General features: G+C 53.8%; 1 protein-coding gene across 1 annotated transcript in view; it reads right to left on the minus strand.

The window, feature by feature from the left end:
- The window catches only part of LOC141157139 (fatty-acid amide hydrolase 1-like), a 150,775-nt gene extending 129,185 nt beyond the window's left edge, over positions 1-21,590 (minus strand). Inside the window, exons 1-6 of the mRNA XM_073644040.1 lie at positions 21,444-21,590; positions 10,097-10,210; positions 9,832-9,975; positions 9,512-9,645; positions 4,738-4,944; positions 1,585-1,625 (exon numbers count right to left, since the gene is read on the minus strand). Coding sequence (XP_073500141.1) covers positions 1,585-1,625; positions 4,738-4,944; positions 9,512-9,645; positions 9,832-9,975; positions 10,097-10,210; positions 21,444-21,575 — 772 coding nt within the window. The 5' untranslated portion in view covers positions 21,576-21,590. The remainder of the gene's footprint in view (positions 1-1,584; positions 1,626-4,737; positions 4,945-9,511; positions 9,646-9,831; positions 9,976-10,096; positions 10,211-21,443) is intronic.
- Between the last annotated feature and the right edge of the window lie 287 nt (positions 21,591-21,877).

Raw genomic sequence — 21,877 nt, forward strand, 5'->3', positions numbered from 1 at the left:
ATAAGATCCTGTCTGCAGCCACCACTAGGGGGATCTCCCTGTATACAGAGATACATGATAAGATCCTGTCCGCAGCCACCACTAGGGGGAGCTCCCTGTATACAGAGATACATGATAAGATTCTGTCTGCAGCCACCACTAGGAGGAGCTCCCTGTATACAGAGATACATGATAAGATTCTGTCTGCAGCCACCACTAGGGGGAGCTCCCTGTATACAGAGAGATACATGATAAGATTCTGTCTGCAGTCACCACTAGGGGGAGCTTCCTGTATACAGAGACACATGATGAGATTCTGTCTGCAGCCACCACTAGGGGGAGCTCCCTATATACAGAGATACATGATATGATTCTGTCTGCAGCCACCACTAGGGGGATCTCCCTGTATACAGAGTTACATGATAAGATCCTGTCTGCAGCCACCACTAGGAGGAGCTCCCTGTATACAGAGATACATGATAAGATCCTGTCTGCAGCCACCACTAGGGGGAGCTCCCTATATACATAGATACATGATAAGATCCTGTCTGCAGCCACCACAAGGGGGAGCTCCCTGTATACAGAGATACATGATAAGATTCTGTCTGCAGTCACCACTAGGGGGAGCTCCCTGTATACAGAGATACATGATAAGATCCTGTCTGCAGCCACCACTAGGGGGAGCTCCCTGTATACAGAGATACATGATAAGATCCTGTCTGCAGCCACCACTAGGGGGAGCTCCCTATATACAGAGATACATGATAAGATTCTGTCTGCAGCCACCACTAGGGGGAGCTCCCTGTATACAGAGATACATGATAAGATCCTGTCTGCAGCCACCACTAGGGGGAGCTCCCTATATACAGAGATACATGATAAGATTCTGTCTGCAGTCACCACTAGGGGGAGCTCCCTGTATACAGAGATACATGATAAGATTCTGTCTGCAGTCACCACTAGGGGGAGCTCCGTGTATACAGAGATACATGATAAGATCCTGTCTGCAGCCACCACTAGGGGGAGCTCCCTATATACAGAGATACATGATATGATTCTGTCTGCAGCCACCACTAGGGGGAGCTCCCTGTATACAGAGATACATGATATGATTCTGTCTGCAGCCACCACTAGGGGGAGCTCCCTGTATACAGAGATACATGATATGATTCTGTCTGCAGTCACCACTAGGGGGAGCTCCCTGTATACAGAGATACATGATAAGATTCTGTCTGCAATCACCACTAGGGGGAGCTCCCTGTATACAGAGATACATGATAAGATCCTGTCTGCAGCCACCACTAGGGGGAGCTCCCTATATACAGAGATACATGATATGATTCTGTCTGCAGCCACCACTAGGGGGAGCTCCCTATATACAGAGATACATGATATGATTCTGTCTGCAGTCACCACTAGGGGGAGCTCCCTGTATACAGAGATACATGATAAGATTCTGTCTGCAGCCTCCACTAGGGGGAGCTCCCTGTATACAGAGATACATGATAAGATTCTGTCTGCAGCCTCCACTAGGGGGAGCTGGTTGCATATACATCTCCATGCAGTGCGCTTCCTCTCCCATGCTCGGGGCGCACTGTCACTCACCTGACTTCTGTCCGGGGCAGCTTGAAATGAGGCCAATTTTACTGCAACACAAAAATGAGAAGTTATAGCACCAAGATGATGTCATGTGACAGCGAGGAATATCTGGGCCGCGGATTGTGACACTCACACGAAGTCCACGGTCTACAGAGTGCAGCCCCTGCCATGGACAATACTCCCTGGAGGTCAGAACCGCTTTCCTGGAGCCGCCCCGTCTAAACCCACCATCATAAAAGACACACCTCTCAGCAACTAATGAGGCCCGAGACAAGGCGCCCCCTCTGGCAGCGGCGGCCCCCCCCCCCCCTCTGGCAGCGGCGCCCCCCCCTCCCCCCCCCTCTGGCAGCGGCTCCCCCTCCTCCCCCCCTCTGGCAGCGGCGCCCCCCCCCCCTCTGGCAGCGGCGCCCCCCCCCCTCCCTCTGGCAGCGGCGGCCCCACCCCCTCCCTCTGGCAGCGGCGCCCCCCCTCCCCACCCTCTGGCAGCGGCTCCCCCCCCCTCTGGCAGCGGCTCCCCCCCCCCTCTGGCAGCGGCGATAAGGCCAGGGCAGCACAGCGACTGATTGCTTTTCGGCCCTTTGGCGTAGTGCAGCTCGGAGAGGTGGTTTTGCACCAGGCGTCTTCATAGAATGGCGCATCATGCACAGTGGGTGGAAATTCGGGGTGTACGTCTGGTAGGTGACCCTGAGGACTGAAGCCAAGGGCTCAGTGATGTTAGAGCCGCGGTGCGCAGTGCCCCAGCAGCGGTGATCTGCGGTGCCGACACTCTGGGTGTGGGAAGACACCAGTGGTTTTGACACATTTGCGCCGCTCTTCACTTTCATCTTTAAAGGGACCTGTCAGCAGCAAAAACGATATTAACCTGCAGCTATGGGGTCAGTGTGCAGCAGCGTTATCATGCTGCCCGGCGCCTGCACGCAGCCCAACGCTGTGGGGAGAAAAGGAACTTTATTCTCCTTGCCAGCATTCAGTTTCAGTCACGGGGCGGCGCCAGCGCAGGGTCAGTCACCGAGTATAGAGAGCAGCGTCTGTAACCGCCCCCAGCACGGGCTGACAGCGGAGCCCCAATGCAGAGCCAGTGTCAGTCAGGGCCGGTTACGGACGCCGCTCTCTATACACAGAAGATCTGGGGTCAGGTCTCCAAGATGTTTGGCACATCCTCCTGCCGAGATCCTCCATAACCAGTGTACAAGTGATGAGAAGAAGAGATGGAGGCGACGGGCGGTCCCCAGATACTGATGATGGAGGCGACGGGCAGTCACCAGATACAGATGATGGAGGCGACGGGCAGTCACCAGATACAGATGATGGAGGCGACGGGCAGTCACCAGATACAGATGATGGAGGCGACGGGCAGTCACCAGATACAGATGATGGAGGCGACGGGCAGTCACCAGATACAGATGATGGAGGCGACGGGCAGTCACCAGATACAGATGATGGAGGCGACGGGCAGTCACCAGATACAGATGATGGAGGCGACGGGCAGTCACCAGATACAGATGATGGAGGCGACGGGCAGTCACCAGATACAGATGATGGAGGCGACGGGCAGTCACCAGATACTGATGATGGAGGCGACGGGCAGTCACCAGATACTGATGATGGAGGCGACGGGCAGTCACCAGATACTGATGATGGAGGCGACGGGCAGTCACCAGATACTGATGATGGAGGCGACGGGCAGTCACCAGATACTGATGATGGAGGCGACGGGCGGTCACCAGATACTGATGATGGAGGCGACGGGCGGTCACCAGATACTGATGATGGAGGTGACGGGCAGTCACCAGATACTGATGATGGAGGTGACGAGCGGTCACCAGATACTGATGATGGAGGCGACGGGCGGTCACCGGATACTGATGATGGAGGCGACGGGCAGTCACCAGATACTGATGATGGAGGTGACGAGCGGTCACCAGATACTGATGATGGAGGTGACGGGCGGTCACCAGATACTGATGATGGAGGTGACGGGCGGTCACCAGATAATGATGATGGAGGTGACGGGCAGTCACCAGATACTGATGATGGAGGTGACGGGCGGTCACCAGATAATGATGATGGAGGTGACGGGCAGTCACCAGATACTGATGATGGAGGTGACGGGCGGTCACCGGATACTGATGATGGAGGTGACGGGCGGTCACCGGATACTGATGATGGAGGCGACGGGCAGTCACCAGATACTGATGATGGAGGCGACGGGCAGTCACCAGATACTGATGATGGAGGCGACGGGCAGTCACCAGATACTGATGATGGAGGCGACGGGCAGTCACCAGATACTGATGATGGAGGCGACGGGCGGTCACCAGATACTGATGATGGAGGCGACGGGCGGTCACCAGATACTGATGATGGAGGTGACGGGCAGTCACCAGATACTGATGATGGAGGTGACGAGCGGTCACCAGATACTGATGATGGAGGCGACGGGCGGTCACCGGATACTGATGATGGAGGCGACGGGCAGTCACCAGATACTGATGATGGAGGTGACGAGCGGTCACCAGATACTGATGATGGAGGTGACGGGCGGTCACCAGATACTGATGATGGAGGTGACGGGCGGTCACCAGATAATGATGATGGAGGTGACGGGCAGTCACCAGATACTGATGATGGAGGTGACGGGCGGTCACCAGATAATGATGATGGAGGTGACGGGCAGTCACCAGATACTGATGATGGAGGTGACGGGCGGTCACCGGATACTGATGATGGAGGTGACGGGCGGTCACCGGATACTGATGATCGAGGTGACGGGCAGTCACCGGATACTGATGATGGAGGTGACGGGCGGTCACCGGATACTGATGATCGAGGTGACGGGCGGTCACCAGATACTGATGAGATTTACATTTCTCTTTTCTTCATTCTTTGCATCTTGTGAATTAAGAATTAACGTTTAACCCTTCTATTCCTGGAAGCGTTTATTCCACACCGGCCTAAACCTTTCACAGCGCTGCAGTCCGTGTATACGGTATATATACAATTCCCATATTAGGACTGCAGCTCCATCTGCTGATCAATGCTGGTACTTCAGGCAGTCCGCAGTTGTTGGACTACGAATCCCAGCAATCACCTTCCTTTGAATTGCTATGATATGTAAATGTCCCTGTGGAAAAGTCTTGGGCACCACCCAGAACCCACCTGAGTCGGTTTCCAGTGGGTTTGAAGCCACAGATTCCACAGAAGGCACACGGGAAGCGGATGCTCCCCCCAATGTCCGTACCAAAGCCCAGAATGGAGCCTTGTGCTGAGATAAGAGCGCCCTCCCCTCCAGAGGAGCCTCCGGGGGTCTTCCTGTGGTTTAGCGGATTCAGGGTCTGTCCATACATGGGGTTACTGCAGTCATAGCTGTGAGGGAAGAACAGGAAATTTACACAGCTGAGGGTCTGCTACAGTATATCAGTGCACACAGCGAAAAGGGGATCACACCAAACAGGACCCACCCCATCAAATCTGTGGAGAGGATAGCCTCCCACCAATGTCCTTACCAGCTATCAAGGCCTTGTCCTTGGCCAGAAACAGAGAAGAGTGAATAGGGAGCAAGCAAGAACAGAGCAAGCCAAGGGTAAAGTCAAGAGGGCGGGAGCAAGGTCAGAGAACGGGAGCGAGTGAGCGAGCCGAGAAAAAGAGTAAGGGAGCGAGTGAGCGAGCCGAGAAAAAGAGTAAGGGAGCGAGTGAGCGAGCCGAGAAAAAGAGTAAGGGAGCGAGTGAGCGAGCCGAGAAAAAGAGTAAGGGAGAGAGCGAGTGAGCGAGCCGAGAAAAAGAGTAAGGGAGAGAGCGAGTGAGCAAGTCCAGAAAAGAGTAAGGGAGAGAGCGAGTGAGCAAGTCCAGAAAAGAGTAAGGGAGAGAGCGAGTGAGCAAGCCCAGAAAAGAGTAAGGGAGAGAGCGTGTGAGCAAGTCCAGAAAAGAGTAAGGGAGAGAGCGAGTGAGCAAGCCCAGAAAAGAGTAAGGGAGAGAGCGAGTGAGCAAGCCCAGAAAAGAGTAAGGGAGAGAGCGAGTGAGCAAGCCCAGAAAAGAGTAAGGGAGAGAGCAAGTCCAGAAAAGAGTAAGGGAGAGAGCGAGTGAGCAAGTCCAGAAAAGAGTAAGGGAGGGAGCAAGCCCAGAAAAGAGTAAGGGAGGGAGCAAGCCCAATAAAAGAGTAAGGGAGGGAGCAAGCCCAGAAAAAGAGTAAGGGAGGGAGCAAGCCCAGAAAAAGAGTAAGGGAGGGAGCAAGCCCAGAAAAAGAGTAAGGGAGGGAGCAAGCCCAGAAAAAGAGTAAGGGAGGGAGCAAGCCCAGAAAAAGAGTAAGGGAGGGAGCAAGCCCAGAAAAATAGTAAGGGAGGGAGCAAGCCCAGAAAAAGAGTAAGGGAGGGAGCAAGCCCAGAAAAAGAGTAATGGAGGGAGCAAGCCCAGAAAAAGAGTAATGGAGGGAGCAAGCCCAGAAAAAGAGTAATGGAGGGAGCAAGCCCAGAAAAAGAGTAATGGAGGGAGCAAGCCCAGAAAAAGAGTAATGGAGGGAGCAAGCCCAGAAAAAGAGTAATGGAGGGAGCAAGCCCAGAAAAAGAGTAATGGAGGGAGCAAGCCCAGAAAAAGAGTAATGGAGGGAGCAAGCCCAGAAAAAGAGTAATGGAGGGAGCAAGCCCAGAAAAAGAGTAATGGAGGGAGCAAGCCCAGAAAAAGAGTAAGGGAGGGAGCGAGTGAGCCTAGAAAAGAGTAAGAGAGGGAGCGAGCAAGTCCAGAAAAGAGTAAGGGAGGGAGCGAGTGAGCCTAGAAAAGAGTAAGAGAGGGAGCGAGCAAGTCCAGAAAAGAGTAAGGGAGGGAGCAAGCAAGCCCAGAAAAGAGTAAGGGAGTGAGCAAGCAAGCCCAGAAAAGAGTAAGGGAGGGAGCGAGTGAGCCTAGAAAAAAGTAAGGGAGGGAGCGAGCAAACATAGAAAAGAGTAAGAGAGGGAGCGAGCAAGTCCAGAAAAGAGTAAGGGAGAGAGCGAGTGAGCCTAGAAAAAAGTAAGGGAGAGCGGGCCCAGAAAAGAGTAAGGGAGGGAGCGAGCAAGCCTAGAAAAGAGTAAGGGAGGGAGCGAGCACGCCTAGAAAAGAGTAAGGGAGGGAGAAAGCAAGCCCAGAAAAAAGTAAGGGAGAAAGCAAGCCCAGAAAAAAGTAAGGGAGAGAGTGAGCGAGCCCAGAAAAGAGTAAGGGAGGGAGCAAGCAAGCCCAGAAAAGAGTAAGGGAGGGAGCAAGCAAGCCCAGAAAAGATTAAGGGAGAGAGCGAGCAAGCCCAGAAAAGAGTACGGAGGGAGTGAGCGAGAGAGCCCAGAAAAGAGTAAAAGAGGGAGCGAGCAAGCCCAGAAAAGATTAAGGGAGAGAGTGAGCGAGTCCAGAAAAGAGTAAGGGAGAGCGCGAGTGAGCCTAGAAAAGAATAAGGGAGGGAGCAAGCGAGCTCAGAAAAGAATAAGGGAGGGAGCGATCATGCCCAGAAAAGAGTAAGAAAGGAAGAGAGCGAGCCCAGAAAAGAATAAAAGAGGGAGCAAGTGAGCCTAGAAAAGAATAAGGGAGGGAACAAGCGAGCCCAGAAAAATGAAAGGGAGAGCGCGAGAGAGCCTAGGAAAGAGTAAGGGAGGAAGTGATCGAGCAAGCTCAGAAAAGAGTAAGGGAGGGAGTGAGCGAGCTCAGTGAAGAGTAAGGAAGGGAGTGAGTGAGCTCAGAAAAGACTAAGGGAAAGAGTGAGTGAGCAAGCAAGTGAGCTCAGAAAAAGAGTATGGTAGGGAGCGAGCTGAGAAAAGACTAAGGGAGGTAGCAAGCTCAGAAAAGAGTAAGAGAGGGAGCAAGCTAAGAAAAGAGTATGCGAGGGAGCGAGCGAGGAAGCTCAGAAAAGGGTATGGGAGAGAGCAAGCCTAGAAAAGAATAAGGGAGGGAACGAGCAAGCCTAGGAAAGAGTAAGGGAAGGAGTGAGCAAGCCCAGAAAAAGAGTAAGGTAGGGAGCAAGCAAGCCCAGAAAAGAGTAAAGGAGAGAGCGAGAGAGCCTAGAAAAGAGTAAGGAAGAGAGCAAGAGGGCCTAGAAAAAAGTAAGGGAGGGAGCAAGAGAGCCTAGAAAAGAGTAAGGGAGGGAGTGAGCAAGCCTAGAAAAGAATAAGGGAAGGAGCGAGTGAGCCCAGAAAAGAATAAAGGGAGGGAGCGAGCAAGCCCAGAAAAGAGTAAGAGAGGGAGTGAGCAAGCCCAGAAAAGAGTAAGAGAGGGAGTGAGCAAGCCCAGAAAAGAGTAAGAGAGGGAGTGAGCAAGCCCAGAAAAGAGTAAGAGAGGGAGCGAGAAAGCCTAGAGAAGAGTAAGGGAGGGAGCAAGAGAGCCTAGAAAAGAATAAGGGAGGGAGCAAGCAAGCAAGCAAGCCTAGAAAAGAGTAAGGGAGAGAGTGAGAGGGCCTAGAAAAGAGTAAGGGAGAGAGTGAGAGGGCCTAGAAAAGAGTAAGGGAGAGAGCGAGAGGGCCTAGAAAAGAGTAAGGGAGGCAGTGAGCAAGCGAGCCTAGAAAAGAATAAGGGAGTGAGCAAGCCCAGAAAAGAATAAGGGAGAGAGCGAGCAAGCCCAGTAAAGAGTAAGGGAGGGAACAAAACGAGCCTAGAAAAGAATAAGGGGGAGAGCGAGAGAGCCTAGAAAAGAGTAAGGGAGAGGGCGAGAAAGCCTAGAAAAGAGTAAGGGAGGCAGTCAAGGAGAGAGCCTAGAAAAGAATAAGGGAGGGAGCTAGCGAGTCCAGAAAAGAATAAGGGAGGGAGCGAGCGAGCGAGCAAGCCCAGAAAAGAGTAAGGGAGGAAGAGAGCGATCCCAGAAAAGAATAAGAGAGGGAGTAAGTGAACCTAGAAAAGTGTAAGGGAGAGAGCGAGAGAGCCTAGAAAAGAGTAAGGGAGCCAGTGATCGAGCAAGCTCAGAAAAGAGTAAGGGAGGGAGTGAGCGAGCCTAGAAAAGAGTAAGGGAGGGAGAGAGCAAGCCCAGAAAAGAGTACGGAGGGAGCGAGCGAGCCCAGAAAAGAGTACGGAAGATATCGAGCGAGCCTAGAAAAGAATAAGTGAGGCAATGATCGAGCAAGTTCAGAAAAGAGTAAGAGAGGGAGTGAGCAAGCCCAGAAAAGAGTAAGAGAGGGAGTGAGCAAGCCCAGAAAAGAGGTAGAGAGGGAGTGAGCAAGCCCAGAAAAGAGTAAGAGAGGGAGTGAGCAAGCCCAGAAAAGAGTAAGAGAGGGAGTGAGCAAGCCCAGAAAAGAGTAAGAGAGGGAGTGAGCAAGCCCAGAAAAGAGTAAGAGAGGGAGTGAGCAAGCCCAGAAAAGAGTAAGAGAGGGAGTGAGCAAGCCCAGAAAAGAGTAAGAGAGGGAGTGAGCAAGCCCAGAAAAGAGTAAGAGAGGGAGTGAGCAAGCCCAGAAAAGAGTAAGAGAGGGAGTGAGCAAGCCCAGAAAAGAGTAAGAGAGGGAGTGAGCAAGCCCAGAAAAGAGTAAGAGAGGGAGTGAGCAAGCCCAGAAAAGAGTAAGAGAGGGAGTGAGCAAGCCCAGAAAAGAGTAAGAGAGGGAGTGAGCAAGCCCAGAAAAGAGTAAGAGAGGGAGGGAGCAAGCCCAGAAAAGAGTAAGAGAGGGAGCGAGCTCAGAAAAGAGTAAGGGAGGGAGCGAGCTCAGAAAAGAGTAAGGGAGGGAGCGAGCTCAGAAAAGAGTAAGGGAGGGAGCGAGCTCAGAAAAGAGTAAGGGAGGGAGCGAGCTCAGAAAAGAGTAAGGGAGGGAGCGAGCTCAGAAAAGAGTAAGGGAGGGAGCAAGCCTAGAAAAAGAGTATGGGAGAAAGTGAGCGAGCCCAGAAAAGAGTAAGGGAGCGAGCAAGCCCATAAACATGTACTGACTACCCTCAGGAGAAGGAACCACAGGACGCTTCGTGAATGTTTCAGGATGCAACCTCCATCTTGGGACGGTACGTAGCCTTACTTCAACATGGACTGCGGGATGTTGGTTTTCACAAATGGCACCGCTCCCTGCTTCTTCAGCACCTGGACAATGACGCAATCCTCTGAGGCCGGACGCTTCAGGTTTTTAATTAATCCCAACGTGGTGTCATGACCCTGCAATACACAATGACGCGGGGACACATAATGCTTCTCCACCTGCAGAGCCCTCGCACCCCGACACTGCATATGACTGGAGGTGAGGAAAGCCTTTATGGACATGCAACACCATCAGCTGGAGTGCAGCCGCCATTACTGAGTGACCCCAGGTGCCACAGAGTCCCTCGGTGGACACAGCGCTACCTTGTAGTTATGGTTGTCTTTCAGGCTGATGGGGACCCCGTACAGAGGGCCTCTGCTCGTCTGCTCCCGGAGTCTCTGCAGCTGCAACTCACACTCGGGCAAGAAGTCGGTGATGCAATTCAGCTCTCGGGTGACTTCTAGCGCCTGCGGGGAATGCGTCACGTTATCAGCGACAGCAGGGCTGAACGCCCTCTCCACCCACAGCACCGGGCTCCAGATATGTGGGCGAGACCCGTGGCAGCTGTGCATTTCTCCGCTCACTCACCTTGGCCATGTAGGTGTGGAGGACCATTTCTGGGGTGAGCGCTCCCCCCCTCAGCTTCTCCGTCAGCTCTGGCAGAGACAGGGACAGGATGGCTGACGGGTTAGTAACCGGATGCTGGAGAGACAAAGTGGCAGATGAGTTACAGAATGACCAGCAGGAGGCGCCGCTGGCGTCACAGCCATCGGCCCAGCTCATCTGCAGAGCGTTGCTCCTGGATAAGGGGGTCCTCAACTCTAAGGTCCAGGGAGCAGCGGGGCCACCAATCCTGATGGGGTATCGGACAGCGCGCCAGTGTCCACACAGGTGTCTCGGGAAGGATTATTGGTGGACCCCGCAGAGTGTGGGAGACCTGAGCGACAACCATTGCCAGCAGTAACAGCAGCCATGATGGTTGTCAGGGATAACAGAAAAGGTTTTCTATGAACTTGATCTGACGACTATGTGGACAGGCGCCTCAGAGGCCATAATGATGACAGCCATTATAGCGCGCTAGGAGCCCCTGCCACACACTCACCTCGGAAAAGCACTTATTATTACATAATGGTTCATTACCACAAAACACAATGGCTGACGCTGCGGCCGAGCAGCAGGATCATCCGCCATGTCTACCGTCAGGACAATCTAACAATCCATCCGTCAGTGGCCGGCACTGGAGATCACTGCAAATCATGGACGGGGGTCTACAGATGGGGCTCCGCAGATGGGGGTCCGCAGACATCTCTGTAGATCACACACGGACGGACTGTTGACACCTTGTAGGTGGCCGCTGGGGCAGAGTACAGGAGCTCAGGGGAGGGAGCAGATCAGCCCGTGGTGTCCTGCCTCATCCTTCCCGTGCAACCATAGACGGGTTCATCGGCCTGGTAGATCCGGAGGCAGATCACGATCCGCTCACTGGCACCTACAGAACAAGAGTGGATCCTGCACTGCAAGGCCTCTCTGTGCGCAGCGGGACTGGCAGATACTGGGGGTCCTGGCTGGTGCGAGGTCAGGAGGGATCAGTGCAGGAGACCCCTTAACACAAGCAGGGCCGGCTTTAGGGGCAGGCAGACCAGGAGTCTGTCTAGGGCCCCCACTCCCTCAGGGACTCCCAAACAGTGGCACGCTGCCCATGAGTCAGGGGGATCCGAGCAGGATGCACGAGGGCCCCTGGTTAACATGGCCGCCGGTGCTCTGCACTGAAAGGGCCCGGAGGGTCAGGAGGGCCCTTGCAGTGCGGCTGATGAGGGCAATCTGGCCTGCTTCTCGGAGCCCCAGGCTCCGGGGGGCCCATGGCCAAATTGCCCTCATCCTCTGAGGCGGGCAGGGAGTGATCCCTCCAGCTCTGCTGCCGACAGGAGGAAACGGGCAGCGGAGCTGGAGGGATCCATCCTCTGCTTCCTGCCCGGCGCTTCTTCCCTGACACAGGCTCGCGCTGCTTGATCATGCCTATGTCAGGGAGAAAGATGCAGGGCAGGAAGCAGAGGACGGTGCTGCGGGGGAGCGCGCTGAGAGGTAAGTGGTTTGGGTTTTTTTGAGGGAGAGCAATGGTGATTGAGGAGGTGGGGGGGGGGGGGGGAGATATGACATGGTGGGGGAAGAAATGGCATGGCAATGGGGGAGGTGGGGGAGATATGCATGGCATTAGTGATAGAGGAGGTGGGGGAGATATGGCAATGATGATGGAGCAGATGGGGGGAGATATGGCAGTGATGATGGAGTAGGTGGGGGGAAATATGACAATGATGACCCTACAGGTGGGGGGAGATATGGCAATGATGGAGGAGATATGACAATGATGGAGGAGGTGGGAGAGAGCAATGATGGGGATGGGAGGGAGCAATTATGGAGGTGGGGAGAGAAATGATGAGGAATTATTTGGATGCTATATGCTGTTAATATCTGGTCTGGTCATGGTGTGGTGGTACTTCTCCCTTGTATGTGGTGGCAATATGTGGTCTGGTCATGGTGTAGTGGCATTTCTCCCTTGCATGTGGTATTATTCGGTCACTATGTGGTGGTAATATGTGGTCTGGTCAAGGTGTGGTGGAATTTCTCCCTTGTATGTAGTATTATTCGGTCACTATGTGGTGGTAATATGTGGTCTGGTCATGGTGTGGTGGTATTTCTCCCTTGTATGAAGTAATATTCGGTCACTATGTGGTGGTAATATGTGGCCTGGTCAAGGTGTGGTGGTATTTCTCCCTTGTATGTAGTATTATTCGGTCACTATGGGGTGGTAATATCTGGTCTGGTCAAGGTGTGGTGGTATTTCTCCCTTGTATGTAGTATTATTCGGTCACTATGTGGTGGTAATATGTGGTCTGGTCATGGTGTGGCAGTATTTCTCCATTGTATGTGGTATTATTGGTGTTGGTATAGTGGATTGTGTTGTGTATGGCAGTCATTTGTTCTCTCTGATATAAATTAGGAGAAGATTCCTTATTTCCAAAAGTGATTAAATACTAGGAACAAGATGCACTTACAGGGGTTCTCCGGGGAAAACAAGTAATCACCTTTCCACAGGATAAGTGATAAGTTATTGATTGGTGGGGTCTGACTGCTGGGACCTGCACCGATCGGCAGAATGTGGAGCTTTTATCCCCATTAGACTGGAGTGGCATGTGAGATGCGACCACTGATCCATTCATTCCCTCAGTGGCTGTGAGCGCTGCTCTTTCTTGGAAGCCCCCAAGAGAATGAATAGAGCTGCGGTCAGACGTTGCAGCTGTCGCTGCATTTTAAAATGGGGATAAGTGTCCTGTCAGGGATAAAACGTCCCCATTCTTCCCATAGGTGCGTTTTCCAATGTTCGGACCCAAACGATCAATAAGTGATCACCGATCCTGTGGATCCCATGGATCGTGATAACTTGTTTTAACCAAAGAAGCCCTTTAATGCAAATTACAGTAATTCTACATCCCAGTTATAGTGTGCACAGTGTATGTGCCGGAGCCGCCTGTGATTTACAGCCGACGCTCCAGTATAACAGGGATAACGGCTAACAGGCATTTGCATATTGCTGTAGGGTGGGCCCCGAGGGTCAATTCCCCCTGTGGGCCCCAGACACCCCAGTCGGACCCTGGCTGGCCCCCCTCCCCTCCTTCTGCATAGCACATTCAGCTGTATTGCATTACAGTTCAAAGCAATGATGGAGGAAAGAGTGTCATGTGACGCTCGCTCTTCCATCATTCCCCCTCTGCCAGCAGCTGACGTGATGACGCGCCACGCTGTGCCGGCAGTGGAGCTGCCGAGACGCTCTGCGGACACCGGTGCAGCGGGGAGCGAGGAGGAGGGGTCGCTATAATACTGCAGGACTTGGGGGGCTGCATTATACTCTATGGGGGGGAGGCTGCATTATACTCTATGGGGGGGAGGCTGCATTATACTCTATGGGGGGGAGGCTGCATTATACTCTATGGGGGGGAGGCTGCATTATACTCTATACTATATGGAGGACTAAGGGGAGTGTATCCGACTATATAGAGGACTATGAGGAGTGCATTATACTGTATGGATGACTATGGGGAGTGCATTATACTGTATGGAGGCCTATGGGGAGTGCATTATACAATATGGAGGCCTATGGGGAGTGCATTATACAATATGGAGGCCTATGGGGAGTGCATTATACAATATGGAGGCCTATGGGGAGTGAGTGTATTATACTATATGGAGGACTATGGGGAGTGCATTATACTGTATGGATGACTATGGGGAGTGCATTATACTATATGGAGGCCTATGGGGAGAGCATTATACTATATGGAGGACTATGTGGAGTGCATTATACTATATGGAGGACTATGGAGAGAGCATTATACTATATGGAGGACTATGGGGAGTGCATTATACTATATGGAGGACTATGGGGAGTGCATTATACTGTATGGATGACTATGGGGAGTGCATTATACTGTATGGAGGCCTATGGGGAGTGCATTATACTGTATGGAGGCCTATGGGGAGTGCATTATACTGTATGGAGGCCTATGGGGAGTGCATTATACTGTATGGAGGCCTATGGGGAGTGCATTATACTGTATGGAGGCCTATGGGGAGTGCATTATACTGTATGGAGGCCTATGGGGAGTGCATTATACTGTATGAAGGACTATGGGGAGTGCATTATACTGTATGGATGACTATGGGGAGTGCATTATACCAGGGCTCGACAAACCCAGGCGCCTGGTCGCCAGTGGCGCCTAGAAAATGTTGTCTGGCGCCTAGAAAATGTTGCCTGGTGCTTGAGGAGCTGAGGAGTTGAGAAGAAAAAAAATACTCTCAATCCAATCCCACCTCCTGCACGGAGTCATCCAATCGGAGGAAGCAGGGACAGTATCGCTCAGGCCGCCTTCTCCACTTTGCTCCGCCCCCCTTATGCTCCGGGACTGGACAGGGAGAGTTGGGTTACGGGGGAAGCAGGGCCGGCGTCAGCACCCGGCGTACCCGGGCAAGTGCCGGGGCCCTGGAAAATCAGAGGGGCCCAGCCGCCCACTCACTGTCGGGGCTCGGGCCCACACACCCACCCGCCCACTCACTGTCGGGGCCGGGCCCACACACTGTCGGGGCCGGGCCCACACCCACCCACCCACTCACTGTCGGGGCCGGGCCCACACACCCACCCGCCCACTCACTGTCGGGGCCCTGGCCGCTTCCTCGGCACCTGTTCAGGGACGCAGGCGCTCCTTGATTGCCGGCACTTCCCCCAGACATGGCCGCGCGCTGTCCGGCTGTGTCTGCTAGTAATGACACGGCAGGGTCGACGGCACTGCACCTTTAATTGTGCTTGTGTGTCGCTCCTGCCGCGTCATTACTAGCAGACACAGCCGCACAGCGCGCGGCCATGTCTGGGGGAGTGCCGTCAATCAAACACCGTCGGAGCGGAGGTCCTGCACAGATGGGCGGGAGGGGCCCGGACCCGACCGCAAGTGGGCCCCTCTGATGTTCCAGGGCCATGAAGTCTGTGACACGCCGGGGGCCCTGCACTGCCCCATACCCGAGGAGCTGCTGGACAGGACACTGGACCGGGGACAGGTGAGTGAGGCTTCCCCAATCCCCATATTAAAAATATTAGTAATGGGTCTGTGTGAGTGCATGTATGTGAATGTCAGTGTATATGACTGTGTATATATATTTGTCTGTTTTATCTATGTGTACGTATGTCTGCGTACCGTGCGTGCGCGCGCATATGTCTGCCTACCGTGCGTGCGCGCGCATATGTCTGCCTACCGTGCGTGCGCGCGCATATGTCTGCCTACCGTGCGTGCGCGCGCGCGCATATGTCTGCCTACCGTGCGTGCGCATATGTCTGCCTACCGTGCGTGCGCGCGCATATGTCTGCCTACCGTGCGTGCGCGCGCATATGTCTGCCTACCGTGCGTGCGCGCGCATATGTCTGCCTACCGTGCGTGCGCGCGCATATGTCTGCCTACCGTGCGTGCGCGCGCATATGTCTGCGTACCGTGTGTGCGCGCGCATATGTCTGCGTATGTGAAGGATGAGGGGGCAGGCTGGGCCATGTGTAATAAATTATATATATATATATATATATATATATATATATATATATATATATATATATATATATATATATATATATATATATATATATATATATATATATATATATATATATATATATATATATATATATATATATATATATATTTCTCCGCCGTATCTGTGCATCATGAATCGTGTATGTGTTAAAAGGGCCCACTGAGACTCTTTCGCCCGGGGCCCAGAAAAACCTGGAGCCGGCCCTGGGGGGAAGGATCGCTGTGGCCGGGGGCCCGTTCTCATCTCCCGCTACCTGTGTAAGTACATACAAAGGCCGTGCTCCCCGGGGAGACGCCGTGTGTGAGGGGGTCTATATGTACAGTTTGTCAACAAAAAAAATTCTGGCTCCTAGATTTTGAACAACTTTGTCGACCCCTGCATTATACTATATGGGGGACTATATGGAGTGCATTATACTATATGGAGGACTATGGGGAGTGTATTATACTATATGGAGGACTATATGGAGTGCATTATACTATATGGAGGACTATAGGGAGTGCATTATACTATATGGGGGACTATATGGAGTGCATTATACTATATGGAGGACTATGGGGAGTGTATTATACTATATGGAGGACTATGGGGAGTGTATTATACTATATGGAGGACTATGGGGAGTGCATTATATTATGTGGAGGACTATGGGGAGTGCATTATACTATATGGAGGACTATGGGGAGTGTATTATACTATATGGATGACTATGGGGAGTGTATTATACTATATGGAGGACTATGAGGAGTGTATAATACTGTATGGAGGACTATGGGGAGTGTATTATACTATATGGAGGACTATGAGGAGTGTATTATACTGTATGGAGGACTATGAGGAGTGCATTACACTATATGGAGGACTATGGAGAGTGTATTATACAATATGGAGGACTATGGGGAGTGTATTATACTATATGGAGGATTATGAGGTGTGCATTATAAATACAACCAAAATGTTTGTGCGATGGTGGAATATGTGAGCATTTGGGGCCCCACTTTAAACTTTTTCCTAGGGCCTCACTTTGCCCAAAACAGGCCCTGAATACAAGGCACAATGAAGCCCGGGAGGGTAGAGCTGTGACAAGCCGCCCGGCCGCCCCCACAGGAGCCACAAGCACAGAAACTCTGCAATTCTTCTACGTCATTGTGTTTCCTCCGTGGCTACAGGCAGGTGTCCCCCTCCCGCCACTGGATGGCAGCCCTGGCACACAGGACTCTGGACTCAGACTCTGGCGGCCCATTATCTCCACTCCCATCGCCCCACAGGGTGTGAACCGCATGCCTGAGCAAGTGTAGTTAGTCGGAGCGGACGAGGCTGAAGTTGGTTTCTTATTTGCAAACTTTTCTTTTTTGTCGTTTACAGGTTTAATAATCAGAAATAATCTCCATAACAGAATCCTCTGCGGGGCGAGAACACCCTGCACGATGGAGAAACGTGGCCCAAAAGTGGCAGCAAAGGGCCCTATGGAAAGGGTTAAGTGACTTTGGGCCGCTGATATCACACCCCCATTGCACAGAAAGCTATGCTCACAACTTACATGGGTCACTCCAGCCCGGGCACACAGAGCGCGGGACACAGGGGCACACAGAGCGCGGGACACAGGGGCACACAGAGCGCGGGACACAGAGCGGGCGTCACAGGGCACAGAGCGGCGTCACAGGGGCACAGCACGGGACACAGAGCGGGCGTCACAGAGCGGGCGGCATCACAGGGGCACAGAGCGGCATCACAGGGGCACAGAGCGGCATCACAGGGGCACAGAGTGGAAGGCACAGAGCGGGCGTCAGAGAGCGGGCGTCACAGAGGCACAGCAGGCATCACAGGGGCACAGAGTGGAAGGCACAGAGCGGGCGCCACAGGGCACAGAGCGGGACAGAGCGGGCGTCACAGGGCACAGAGCGGGCGTCACAGGGCACAGAGCGGGCGTCACAGGGCACAGAGCGGGCGTCACAGGGACACAGAGTGGAAGGCACAGAGCGGGCGTCACAGAGCACAGAGCGGGACAGAGCGGGCGTCACAGAGGCACAGCAGCCATCACAGGGACACAGAGTGGAAGGCACAGAGCGGGCGTCACAGGGACAGAGCGGGCGTCACAGAGGCACAGCAGCCATCACAGGGACACAGAGCGGGACACAGAGAGGGCGTCACAGAGGCACAGCAGGCATCACAGGGGCACAGAGCGGGCGTCACAGGGCACAGAGCGGGCGTCACAGGGCACAGAGCCGGCGGCACAGAGCGGGCGGCATCACAGGGGCACAGAGCGGCATCACAGGGGCACAGAGCGGCATCACAGGGGCACAGAGTGGAAGGCACAGAGCGGGCGTCAGAGAGCGGGCGTCACAGAGGCACAGCAGGCATCACAGGGGCACAGAGTGGAAGGCACAGAGCGGGCGCCACAGGGCACAGAGCGGGACAGAGCGGGCATCACAGGGCACAGAGCGGGCGTCACAGGGCACAGAGCGGGCGTCACAGGGCACAGAGCGGGCGTCACAGGGCACAGAGCGGGCGTCACAGGGGCACAGAGCGGGCGTCACAGAGGCACAGCAGCCATCACAGGGACACAGAGTGGAAGGCACAGAGCGGGCATCACAGAGCACAGAGCGGGACAGAGCGGGCGTCACAGAGGCACAGCAGCCATCACAGGGACACAGAGTGGAAGGCACAAAGCGGGCGTCACAGAGCGGGACAGAGCGGGCGTCACAGAGGCACAGCAGCCATCACAGGGACACAGAGTGGAAGGCACAGAGCGGGCGTCACAGGGACAGAGAGGGCGTCACAGAGGCACAGCAGCCATCACAGGGACACAGAGCGGGACACAGAGAGGGCGTCACAGAGGCACAGCAGGCATCACAGGGGCACAGAGTGGAAGGCACAGGGGCACAGAGACCCCAGAGTCCTCGATGTCACTGAGGTTACAGAGGGCAGCAGATTTGACACAGAGACCCCCAAGTCCTCGAAGTCACTGAGGTTACTGGGGGCAGCCATTCTGACACAGAGCCCCCCCCGAGTCCTCGATGTCACTGATGTTACTGGGGGACGCCGTTCTGACACAGAGCCCCCCCGAGTCCTCGAAATCACTGAGGTTACTGGGGGCAGCCGTTCTGACACAGAGCCCCCCCCGAGTCCTCGAAGTCACTGAGGTTACTGGGGGACGCCGTTCTGACACAGAGCCCCCCCGAGTCCTCGATATCACTGAGGTTACTGGAGGCAGCCTTTCTGACACAGAGGCCCCCCCCCCCCAGTCCTCGATGTCACTAAGGTCACTGGGGCAGCCGTTCTGACACAGACCCCTGAGTCCTCGATATCACTGAGGTTACTGGGGCAGCTGTTCTGACACAGAGCCCCCCCACCCCCCCACCCCCGAGTCCTCGATGTCACTGAGGTTACTGGGGGCAGCCGTTCTGACAAGAGTTCATATATGTAGCATGAAGCAAAGCTGAGAAAGCTGCCTGGCCCGTGCCATAGATGCCCTCACCACAGCTGCTCCCATCCCCACCACAGCTGCACTGCCATAGATGCCCCCGCTCACACCCAAGCAGCCCCGTCCACGCCATAGATGCCCTGCTCACACCAGAGCTGCCCCCACCCACACCACAGCTGCTTCCGCCCATGCCATAGATGTCCCATCCACACTACAGCTGCTCCCGCCCATGCCATAAATGCCCCCGCTCACACCAGAGCTCCCCCCACCCACATCACAGCTGCTTCCGCCAACACCATAGATTCCCCACCCATGTTATAGCTGCTCCCATCCATCCATGCCACAGCTACCACCGCCCACACCATAGCTGCTCCCTCACACATCTGCCTTTGCCCACATCACAGCTGCTCCTGCCCGCATCATAAATGTCTTGCTCACACCACAGCTACCCAAGCCATAGATGCCCCCGCTCACACCATTATAGCATGTAGAAGGCTGTGTGGGGGCCATTATACCATGTGGAAGGCTGTGTGGGGGCCATTATACCGTGTGGAAGGCTGTGTGGGGGCCATTATACCGTGTGGAAGGCTGTGTGGGGGCCATTATACCGTGTGGAAGGCTGTGTGGGGGCCATTATACCGTGTGGAAGGCTGTGTGGGGGCCATTATACCGTGTGGAAGGCTGTGTGAGGGCCATTATACCGTGTGGAAGGCTGTGTGAGGGCCATTATACCGTGTGGAAGGCTGTGTGGGGGCCATTATACCGTGTGGAAGGCTGTGTGGGGGCCATTATACCGTGTGGAAGGCTGTGTGGGGGCCATTATACCGTGTGGAAGGCTGTGTGGGGGCCATTATACCGTGTGGAAGGCTGTGTGGGGGCCATTATACCGTGTGGAAGGCTGTGTGGGGGCCATTATACCGTGTGGAAGGCTGTGTGGGGGCCATTATACCGTGTGGAAGGCTGTGTGGGGGCCATTATACCGTGTGGAAGGCTGTGTGGGGGCCATTATACCGTGTGGAAGGCTGTGTGGGGGCCATTATACCGTGTGGAAGGCTGTGTGGGGGCCATTATACCGTGTGGAAGGCTGTGTGGGGGCCATTATACCGTGTGGAAGGCTGTGTGGGGGCCATTATACCGTGTGGAAGGCTGTGTGGGGGCCATTATACCGTGTGGAAGGCTGTGTGGGGGCCATTATACCGTGTGGAAGGCTGTGTGGGGGCCATTATACCGTGTGGAAGGCTGTGTGGGGGCCATTATACCGTGTGGAAGGCTGTGTGGGGGCCATTATACCGTGTGGAAGGCTGTGTGGGGGCCATTATACCGTGTGGAAGGCTGTGTGGGGGCCATTATACCGTGTGGAAGGCTGTGTGGGGGCCATTATACCATGTGGAAGGCTGTGTGGGGGCCATTATACCGTGTGGAAGGCTGTGTGGGGGCCATTATACCGTGTGGAAGGCTGTGTGGGGGCCATTATACCGTGTGGAAGGCTGTGTGGGGGCCATTATACCGTGTGGAAGGCTGTGTGGGGGCCATTATACCGTGTGGAAGGCTGTGTGGGGGCCATTATACTGTGTGGAGGACTGTGTGGGGGCCATTATACTGTGTAGAAGGCTGTGAGGGGGGCATTATACTGTGTGGAGGACTGTGTGAAGCTCATTATACTGTTTGCAGGGCTGTGTGGGGGCCATTATATGGTAACAAGGCCATTAAACAGTGTTAAGGGTTGTGGGGGCCATTATACTGTTTAGAGGGCTATGTGGAGGCCATTATACAGTGTGGAGGGTTGTGGGGGCCATTATACAGTGTGGAGGGTTGTGGGGGCCATTATACAGTGTGGAGGGTTGTGTAGGGCCCATTATACTCTGTGGAGGGCCGTCATATTATATAGAGGGATGTGTTGGAGGCCGTCATATTATATGGAGGGCAGGGTTGGGGCAATCAAACTGTGTGTGGAGGATCATGGGAGCTATCATACTGTGTTGGGGTCACTGTGGGGGTATCAGACTTTGTGGGGGGACATAGTAGGGTCATCATAGTGTGCATGTGGAGGGTACTGTACTGTGCAGGAATTCACCGTGGGGTATCATACTGTGTTTGGGGGCGCCTTTGTTGGCACCATACTTATAATGGTGTACGTAGCGCTATTCTGTGAGGATTGCAGTCATCACATCGGACCCTCACTGTCCCAGACGAGTCCCCTTTGATGTTAGCAGTCATGTGTCGAATCACTGCTTTATACCATTATTGCTGTGAATTTGATAATTTGGTTAAAAATACAATGACCGCACGTCCTCAAAACTCGTATGATAACAAATTCTGATTTTTTTTTAGTTTTCGGTGTTTTGTCATTTTGCCCCATAAAAAAGTTGTGTCGGCACTTACTGTAACTCCAGGGTACAAACAGTTTTCACTAATTCTGGAGATGCGATCTACACGTCGCCGGGGCTGAAGTTCAGATCCTTCGTCATAAACCCTCCACTCAGGATTATCATCTCCTGCGCTGTCACCATACATGCAGTCATATGTCCAACCTCCCCTCAGAACTTGTTCACACGCCGCTTTATCTCCATTTAGTTACAAGGTGCTGACATACGCACATTATCCTACAACGGCATCTGCCTCTCAAATCTACTCCAAGGCAGGAATATGGAGATATGGGATTAATCTGGAGAAACGGGGGTAATCTGCAGGTCAATAGTGTTCTGGAGCTGTGAGGCCGCTGCACTGGAAGCCCGGCTGCCGGGAGGAAATTAACTTTATTCCTCCTGGCGATCAAGGCACAACTGGTGCAGCTTCAATCACCGCTCAGTACATAC

Source organism: Phyllobates terribilis, unplaced genomic scaffold (genome assembly GCF_046119375.1).
Source record: "Phyllobates terribilis strain yellow unplaced genomic scaffold, ASM4611937v1 Scaffold_8__6_contigs__length_399053987, whole genome shotgun sequence".
NCBI classification, from domain to species: Eukaryota; Metazoa; Chordata; class Amphibia; order Anura; family Dendrobatidae; genus Phyllobates; species Phyllobates terribilis.